General features: G+C 42.5%; 1 protein-coding gene across 1 annotated transcript; it reads left to right on the top strand.

The window, feature by feature from the left end:
• Nucleotides 1–8,641: 8,641 nt before the first annotated feature.
• Nucleotides 8,642–9,592, top strand: LOC138786354 (olfactory receptor 5AP2-like). The gene has a single exon (XM_069963329.1). The coding sequence runs from the start codon at nucleotides 8,642–8,644 to the stop codon at nucleotides 9,590–9,592; it is 951 nt and encodes a 316-aa protein (XP_069819430.1).
• Nucleotides 9,593–10,158: the final 566 nt, after the last annotated feature.

Here is a 10,158-nt window from a genome sequence, read left to right as displayed (position 1 = left end):
GAAAACATAAGGGGGCTATATGGGGAGGGGGAGACCGGACAACATAAGGGGGCTATATGGGGAGAAGGGAGGCTGGACAACATAAGGGGGCTATATGGGGAGGGGGAGCTGGGCTGGACAACATAAGGGGGCTATATGGGGAGGGGGAAGGCTGGACAACATAAGGGGGCTATATGGGGAGGGGGAGGCTGGATAACATAAGGGGGCTATATGGGGAGAAGGGAGGCTGGGCTGGACAACATAAGGCGGCTATATGGGGAGTGGGAAGGCTGGACAACATAAGGGGGCTATATGGGGAGGGGGGAGGCTGGTCAACATAAGGGGCCTATATGGGGAGGGGGGAGGCTGGACAACATAAGGGGGCTATATGAGGAGAAGGGAGGCTGGACAACATAAGGGGGCTATATGGGGGGGCTGGACAATATAAGTGGGCTATATGGGGGGCAGGACAACATAAGGGGGCTATATGGGGGGAGCTGGACAATGTAAGGGGGCTATATGGGGGGGGGGAGCTGGAGGGGGCTATATAGGGGATGGACAACACCGAGGGTCATCTATAAGGGAGGCAGAGGGGTGCAATCTATAAGGTGTTTACACAGAGCAGGCATATACTATATGGGATATATATATATATATATATATATATATATATATACTGTATATATGTATATATATATATATGTGTATATATAAATATATATATATATATATATATATATATATATATACACACACACACACACACACACACACACACACGCATATACTACAAAAAGTCAAGGCTACCCATTGAAAGAGGGTGTAAAGGGGCTGATATACATGTGCAGTGTGTAAAGGATGGTTAGTCACATCCAAGCTCACTGCAAATTGCCCTGTGAAAGATGGTGGTATATACTATATACTATATAGCTGCAGTTACCCACAGATTGTATAAGACAACCTCCAGAAACTAGTGCGACCTGTCCTGTATATTTTCTTATTTCTTCATTTATGACTGCCGTCACATCAAAGCTCACTGCTAATTGCCCTGTGAAAGATGGTGGTATATACTATATAATAGTAATAATAATATAATAGTAATGAGAACTTCTTTGGGGTCTGTATGCAACACCTGCTGTCCCCTTTCTGCCAGCAGCGGATCACCACAGTGTGCTGGTGAAATCGTGGTAGCTGCACTGCAAGTCCCAGCCAGCAGTCTGTAGTCTGACTTTGAGTTTGACTTTGAGCATAGTGGAGGTGAAGGGATGGGTGTAGGGTGGGAGGCGCTGGGGCCTGGGCCGGGGGACAGACAGAGCCAGAACGTGACACAGGGGAAGGAGCACTCACTGAACGGCCTTGGTTCCACTGAGTGGGGTGTTTAGCACTCATATTCCTGTGCATGCTGGTAGTGGTTAGGCTGGTAGTGGTGGCTCCCCTGCTGATCCTGGCGTGGCACACGTTGCACACTAGAGTCCATCGGTCATCCACAGTTTCTTTGAAGAACCTCCAGACTTGCCAACCTCTAGCCCTGGCCAAGGGAGTTTGACTCTGTGAAACAGTTGCTGATCTACTCGCTCTGCCCACCCTTCTTCCTCTTCCAACCGGTCCTGCGAGTGAACTTGCCTCCCCCTCAGAAGAACGGTCTCCACTCACCTAGTCCTCATCCACCAGCTCTACCTCCTATTCTGAATCCCTCCTTTCCCTGGAGGGGCCAGGCTGTGGGGGAGGAGGCTGAGCTACTGGAGCAAGGGTTCTACTCCCTTGGCTAGCGTTGGTGGACTGCGTGGAAGACTGGGTGGTGGATAAGTTACTGGACACATTATCCGCTATCTACGTGATCACCTGTTCACACTGCTGTGGTTTTAATAGTGGTGTACCCTGAGACCCAGTAAGTTGTGACAAGAAACTAGGGAGTGAATGTCTGCGGTGTGCCACTGCTCCCTCCTCAACGGGTGCTGTGTCACCCTGCCCAGAATCACGGCCTCTGCCCACTGCATCGCTTGGAACTCCACGTCCACACCCTCGTCCTCGCCCCTTACCCTTGGGCTTCACCATTTTATGGACACTGCACAGTCAAGACTGACATAGCTGCACTACAGATCACAGCAAGCCAAGAAAACATATTACTCAGACTACTTTTGGAGGTAGTCGTATAGAGTCTGTGTGTAAGTGCTGCTATATGGTGTATAGCAGCACTTACACTGGGCAATTAGCAGTGAGCTTAGATATGCCCTCAGTAAGAAATACAGAAATCATAAAATATACTGGTGGTCCCACTAGTTTTTGGAGGCTGTGGTATACAATCTGTTGGCGGCTGCACCTATACACTGTGTGACCCCCCTATTACACTGGGCAATCAGTAGTGAGCTTAGATATGGCTTGTGTAAGAAATACAGAAATCAGTAAATATACTAGTGGTCCCACTAGTTTTGGGGAGGCTGTCGTATAGAGTCTGTGTGTAAGTGGTGGTCTGTGGTCTATGGCACCTGTTACACAGTACAATGAGCAGTAAAGTTCTATGCAGGTGCACTATAAATCACAGCAATACAATCTACGACTACAGCACCACCAGCCAGAGTACAAAGACTACTGAGCACTTCTTTGGGGTCTGTGTGCAACACCTAATGCCCCCTTTCTGCCAGCAGCCGGTCACCTCAGTGTGCTGGTGAAATCGTGGTAGCTGCACTGTAAGTCCCAGCCAGCAGTCTGTAGTAATACAAATTAAAAACTGACTTAAAGCCCTTACAAGGGCTGTTTGGTTGTTTCGCTAGTATTCCCTGCCTACTGGAACGCTAATTCCCTCCCTAACGCTTTCCTTGACCAGCAGCAGCTCTGTCCCTATTCTCTTCCAGCATGCATGCGAGCTGAGCCTTGTTGTCCGCAATTTTTATATGGCAGGGTCATCTGATTTGGCCAACCAATCGCTGCTATCGACATGTATGGGTCCCACGTGATCGCAGGATGTACCAAAGAGTCTCCTGCATGTTTATTGGCTGAGAAATAGCGCCCAAACTTACAGGAAACGGATGATGAGATTTTCTCGAGTATCGCAAGTCGGAATAACGAGTACCATCGAGTGCCCTAATACTCGATTGAGTACCAAGCTCGAACGAGCATATTCGCTCATCACTAATTATAATATCTGCTTTATTGTTTATTTACCTCATAAATATTAAATCACTAAAGTCTTAACATTTCCCATCATTTGTTGTTGTAAAGTCTGTTCAGCTCCTGTACATAGCTGTCTGTCCTGCTGCTTCTTACATAGAACTGATGGCCTACCGCCCCTGGCTGTTATCAGGGATCTCTTTACTAAGAGTTTCTCCTCTCACAGTAGGACAGTGTTAGATTTACTCAAATTCCTGTGCACATATTGTGCGAATGACCAACAAGAAGAAAGACATTACTTCTCCTGTCCCACACACCTCACAAGCCCCACCCTACCCCATGATGACGTTGATAAAAAGCCAAGATATTGTAATCTTGGGGTCTAATTACTCACTGAAAGTGAGTGTATTAGTTACTCAGAAACCCATTTCACGCATTATTCTAAATCAACAACAGAAAATTGCTGCAGCAAAGCACAGGTGCATAGTGTGAACAAGGAAATAGTAAATGTGCGGGCTGTAATAACTTTGGTATGTTTCACATGTGGGGGATGGCTCCCTCCTTATAGCGGTGCACTTTATCCAGCTCCTGTAGGTGTATTACACAGAGTTCAGTTGCTCTTACATGCCCAGATATGGAGACTTATAGTCCGAGAGAGGCCATTGTTAGTGTACAGTAGGTCCAGCTCTCTGAGGCCACCTTAACATGGTGAGTTGGTACATTCAGTTTGATCAAACCGTTTGCTAAGAACCTCATTTTTTTCAAAGAAAACTTTTTCAAAAGTTTTTTTTCAAAAAATGTTTCAAAAATGTCCTTAAAACTCATGTTATATAGCACCTGTGCTTTGCTGCAGCAATTTTCTGTTGTTGATTTACTGTTAGCCATGGCTGTGTGCAAACTGCATAGTGTGAACAAGGTATAGAGTAAATATGCGGGCTGTAATTACTTTGTTACGCATTATTCTACCTAACATTTCTTAAGAAGTCTTATAAATGGGATGTTTTTGGAATTCACTTCAGGCTATTTGCTTACAGCACTAGAGACTAAGCAATGAGGCTGTACATCACCAGGTACCAGGGACCCAGGGAATCTATGCCGCGCACCATAATAAGTGTTTTATACATCATTGTCTTATTTTGTCTTCTTATGCCATAGGATTTTCTGGACAAAAAACAGACAGGGCTTCTGTGAGTCATAATCTGACACCCCTTCTGCTCTTGGCTCAGGAAACCCTGTGGTAGTGTGAAGGTGACCATGGAGGTGATGTTACTTTGGAAGAATGTGATATGTATGTGTCTTGTGGCCTATCAGAATGTGATATGTATGTGTCTTGTGACCTATCTGAGTGTGATATGTTTGTGTCTTGTGACCTATCAGAGTGTGATATGTATGTGTCTTGTGACCTATCAGAGTGTGATATGTTTGTGTCTTGTGACCTATCAGAGTGTGATATGTATGTGTCTTGTGACTTCACGTGAAACCAAATAAAGCATACGTGTGCACTCCTAACTCAGCTGAGGGAGGGGGTTTTATTGTCTTTTTGCTTGGTTACATGTCCTTGTCGATAGCGCTCAGCTTACTTAATTTGGACAGGTACAGTCACTTGGGGAACAAGGTGGATACAAACCTTGACTGTAGTAAGCAGAGACAACATTTAAAACCAAGAAAAGGTAACTATAATAGTTATTTATTTATTTATTTATTTATTTATTTTTTTTTACTTATTAGTTATTTTCTTTTTACAAGTTTCTTAGATCATCTATTAATAAGCAGAGGCTAAGTGTTAGTCTGTAAAATGGCTAGCATTTCCTGCCTTATTATTATTCCAGTTTTCACATCCACCAAAGGTATAGGGAAAAGCTGGATAACATCAGGCCTAGAGCATAAAAATGGTGGTCTGGGTCTGGGACAGTCACAGACTGGTGTTATTGGGGTGGAAAAGCCAAAATCCATGGCCCTTCCTGCCCCAGTATTACCAGGCTGCTACTGCTTGGTTTAGGTTTGACTGGTTATCAATAGAGATGAGCGAACCTGGAGCATGCTGGAGTCCATCCGAACCCGATCGTTCGGCATCTGATTAGCGGTGGCTGCTGAAGTTGGATAAAGCCCTAAGGCTATGTGGAAATCATGGATATAGTCATTGGCTGTATCCATGTTTTCCAGACAACCTTAGAGCTTTATCCAAGTTCAGCAGCCCCCGCTAATCAAATGCCGATAAATCGGGTTCGGATCGACTCGAACCCGAACCCGGTTCACTCATCTCTAGTTATCGATTATAAGGAAAGCCCCTGTTTAAAAAAACAAAAAAAAAACAAAAAAAACAAATAAAAAGAAACCCAACACATTAGAATAGTAAACTAATAACTGGATGAATGGATACAAATATGGTAGCTAATTGTATAAAAAATTCATAAAACATAAATTTTGTTATTGTTAGTTAGCAGTAACTGTCTTTTACCAGGGGTATGGGGAAAAATAGGTACCATAGGCCCAATGCATCAAAAATGGTGCTTCCTGTTTGGGGCAGCCAGAGACTGGTGTTATTGGGGTGGAAAGGGTGAAAATCCATGTCCCTTCCTGCCCTTGTAATACCAGGCTGCTGCTGCTTGGTTCGAATCTGTATGTTTTTTAATTCAGTTAAAAAAATAGTAATTAAAAATCTCTAAAAATAAAAAATACAACAACAAAAAACAACAACAAATTCTAACAGTAAATTATTAATAAGTTCTGTAACAGAACACTGGATGACTTATTGTAGAACAACCCTAGCAGATAATCAAAGGAGAAAGGGAAACAAATATGGCAGCTGATCCTAACGAAAACTCTTGGAACAAATCTCGCGGGTTTTGCTCCTCATTAGTTATAAATATAATAAGTATATCGCTATTCCCATAGAGACGGGTCCTGGAAGGATATTTATTTACACAAGATGAAATAATGACACAATATTGCTTGTCAATTGTCATGTATTCTCCAGAGCTCCGGAGACACAGAGACTAATCCTCTAAGGGAATGAGGTTCATTATAAAATAGATGAAGATTTACAGTATAATGAGAGCACCTGGTCCCCGAATGTCAGGACGTTGTGTCAGGCAGGTAAGAGGTCTGTCTCATTACATATCACATATGGATCCACAGAGCTGAGATATCAGGAAAAGGTCAGTGGTGTGAAATTCTGGCCATAAGAGTCCTGTGTGACTACAGGTTACTGTCCCCCTCCCATCATGTCACATTGGTGTCCTAGGACCTAAAATGTGGGGAATAGTATGGAAAAAAGTGTGGTCAAAACAACATTTACAACTACTTACATACTACAACTACTATATATTTTAAAAGAGTAAAAATGTAGAACCATGTGATGTTTGATGTCACACAGACGCAGCTCTATAGAGACGGGTTCCATTATAGATCAAAGAGGCCCGACTCCTGTAATGAGTGGTACTGAGGCAAGCTGAGGAGTGAAGCACACATGGGATATAATATATACATGCTATGAGTCTCCGGCAGACAGTGGTTGGCTTGGAAAAGAAAGATCAATACCAAGAAGAGGCAGCAACTTGGGTAATCTATGGTAGAGATACAGCCCCTCCTGTAGCATCACAAAGCCCAGTACTGTGTGTGTTATAGGGTCCACGTTGTCACCACAGTAAAAATAACTTAATAGCAAACCAAAGGGCTGCCATTGATATTGAAGGACAATCTTGTAGATTGGGCATTACAAGAGATGGAAGGAAGAGGGAATGCTGGGAACTTGGCAGCACCAATTACTAATATTCCAAATTGGCTCTGTAAATTTTGTTGGACTGAGTAATGTTGGTAAGAGGCTCAGAGCCCATGTAGACCATAGAAATATCGGGATGGATTGCAGGCATGCAGGGATGTCTAGGAAGGTTTGGGTAGAGAGAAACCTCCATTAGAGAGGTAATAGTCATAGACATTGGGAATAGAAACACCTCCATTAGAGAGGTAATAGTCATATACATTGGAAATAGAGACACCTCCATTAGAGAGGTAATAGTCATATACATTGGGTATAGAGACACCTCCATTAGAGAGAAAATAGTCATAGACATCCAGTATAGAGACACCTCCATTAGAGAGATAATAGTCATAGACATACAGTATAGAGACACCTCCATTAGAGAGGTAATAGTCATAGACATCCAGTATAGAGACACCTCCATTAGAGAGGTAATAGTCATAGACATCCAGTATAGAGACACCTCCATTATACAGGTAATAGTCATAGACATCCAGTATAGAGACACCTCCATTATACAGGTAATAGTCATAGACATCCAGCATAGAGACACCTCCATTAAAGAGTTGAAGCATTAGGGTAATTTGGGTATTCTGCAGAAAGTAAAGAATGGTGTTATGGTGGAGATACAGCCCGTCCTGTAGCATCACAAAGCCCATTACTGTGTGTGTTATAGGGTTCACATTGTCACCATACTAAAAATAAAAGTAGCAACCCAACGGACTGCCATCGATATTGAAGGACGATCTTGCAGATTAAGCATAAAAAGAGATGGAAGGAAGGGGGAATTTTGGGAACTTGGACTAAGTAATGTTGGTGATCGGCTTGCAGCCCATGTAGATCATAAGAAAGTTTCCTGCACAAATGAACAGAGAGGTAATAGTCATAGACATCAAGCATAGAGACACCTCCATTAGAGAGGTAATAGTTATAGACATCCGGCATAGAGACATCTCTATTAGAGAGGTAATAGTTATAGACATCCGGCATAGAGACATCTCCATTAGAGAGGTAATAGTCATAGACATCCGGCATAGAGACACCTCCATTATACAGGTAATAGTCATATACATCCGGCATAGAGACACCTCCATTAGAGAGTTGAGGCATTAGGAGTGAAGCGAAACCCCATAGCACGTAGGATTGGAAGCATAGACTGGAACTGCTTTAGTACTTTTTTAGTGACAATAACCATGAGGTTTTTTTTTTAGCACTGTCATCTTTATCTGTATGTCTTAATATCGTATTTGCTTTTGTAGCTGCTGTCTAACATTGAGAGCTGCCTCTTATCTCACATGTTACCGCAATATCCAATTCTTTCTCTTGTTCTCTTATCCCATGTTTTATTCCTTTCATTATGTGTACAGTAATACTACAGCAGGCGACATACTTGACTATACATTTATCATCTCTACAATGTATCTGCCATGAACTTTCTCTGCCCAGGCCTCCAGCTTATAGAGAACTTACTATGTTATCTTAAATGGGAATGGGGGCTCTCTTATAATGAGAGACATTGGGCATTTTCAGCACAGAATGTGGGGAGTTGTTTTTCGGGGTCCTCATGTTGCATAGATGATAGTCATTTCTGGTCACTCTTTGTCCCTGCAGAAAGAAGGAAAACAACAACGATGGAAATTTCTATTTTGAAATCCTCTAATACAATAATGATTTGGATTTGTTTTTATCAAATTATGGCAAAATTCCGACATTCATGTGGTTCTACATGCTTCTGAACAACTGACTGACTGTGTAGTTTTTTTCTATAACTTCTGATACTGAAGGTTGGAATCCATGGACATCATGAACAGGACACAGGTGACCATGTTTGTGTTCTCCGGACTGACCAATAATGAGAAGCTCATCCCGTTTCTCTTTGTTTTCCTCTTACTTCTTTACCTCATGGCTATAGTAGGTAACATTGGCATTATAACCCTCATCTGTAACACCTCCAGACTCCACTCACCCATGTACTACTTCTTGGGCTTCCTCTCTCTGATAGACGTCTTCTATTCCTCCAACATTACACCAAAAATGATTTTCGACCTAATCTCGGTGGAGAAGGTCATCACATATAATTGCTGTGCTCTTCAGCTCTTCCTCTTTGGAGCTCTGGGAGGAAGTGAAAATTTCCTTCTCTCCACCATGTCATATGACCGCTATGTTGCCATCTGCCACCCGCTGCGTTATGTGTCTATCATGACTAGAACAAAATGTTTCAGTCTTGTCTCTGTTGTCTTCTTCATTGGCTTCTTACAGTCATCTGTATACACTGTCTGTACATTTAGTCTCCAGTTTTGTGGATCAAACCTCATAGACCACTTCTACTGTGACTTCCAACCACTGGTCAAGCTCTCCTGCTCTGACACCTTCTATTGTAACATGATGACAAGATATATTATAGGCATATTAACTATTATTCCATTCCTGGCCATCATATTCTCCTATATCCTCATAATTTCTTCAGTGTTACGTATGAAATCTGTAGAGGGCAGGAAGAAAGCCTTTAGCACTTGCTCCTCACATCTCATGTGCACCTCACTCTTTTATATGACACTTTTCATCACCTACTTACATCCTCTTTCTAACGTTATCACCACTCAAGACAAGGTGACTGCGATCTTCTATGTGGTGGTGACCCCGATGCTAAATCCACTTATATATACTCTGAGGAACCAAGAGATAAAAAGAGCCCTGAGCAACCAATGTGTAAAAAAATGGGTTTCCTCAGTCTCTTTCACATAGGTTGAATCTATATTTAACCAATAGAAAATAAAGTCAGGCTCAGAGGTAGTGATTGACTGGAAAAAGCCCTCACCTCAAGAAATTTTTCTTTTCGGGGAGAGTTATACTTCAAACTAGTTTATTAGGGACATATCACTATTCACTTGTATTAATGGCCCATATTGAAACAGGACACCAAATGGGAAACAGTCAATTGACTGGTCTAGGTGAGGCATAAGCTAATATGTAGTAACATTTGTGGAGAAGCCGGTGAAATGTCCCACTATGTATCTTATGGAGCCTTTTGGGTGGTGGTTTGATGGAGATAGTGGTGGTGTTTGAGAGCCTTTAATCCCCAAACTGTTCTGGACTCCATTCCTTTGCAGAGATACAAAAGAAGCACCAAGCATAAAGTGTCCTCAAGTTATTGTGATTTATTTATCTCCATTTCAAGGCTGATTGGACTGTGCAAAAATATTGACCTTCTTGGTGGCATATTGATGGCCTATAAAGTATATGCTATGCCATGTTTTCCTAGTTTGGACCTATTGCCTTTTACCCTAATTATTTATCTGGTAGCAACTGTA

This window comes from Dendropsophus ebraccatus, chromosome 1 (assembly GCF_027789765.1).
Source record: "Dendropsophus ebraccatus isolate aDenEbr1 chromosome 1, aDenEbr1.pat, whole genome shotgun sequence".
Classification (NCBI taxonomy): Eukaryota; Metazoa; Chordata; class Amphibia; order Anura; family Hylidae; genus Dendropsophus; species Dendropsophus ebraccatus.
This window is presented reverse-complemented; position numbering and strand designations above follow the sequence as displayed.

What these genes read in the sequence shown, in the direction of transcription:
- LOC138786354 (XM_069963329.1), top strand. Translation starts at nt 8,642, where the DNA reads ATGGACATCATGAACAGGACACAGGTGACCATGTTTGTGTTCTCCGGA.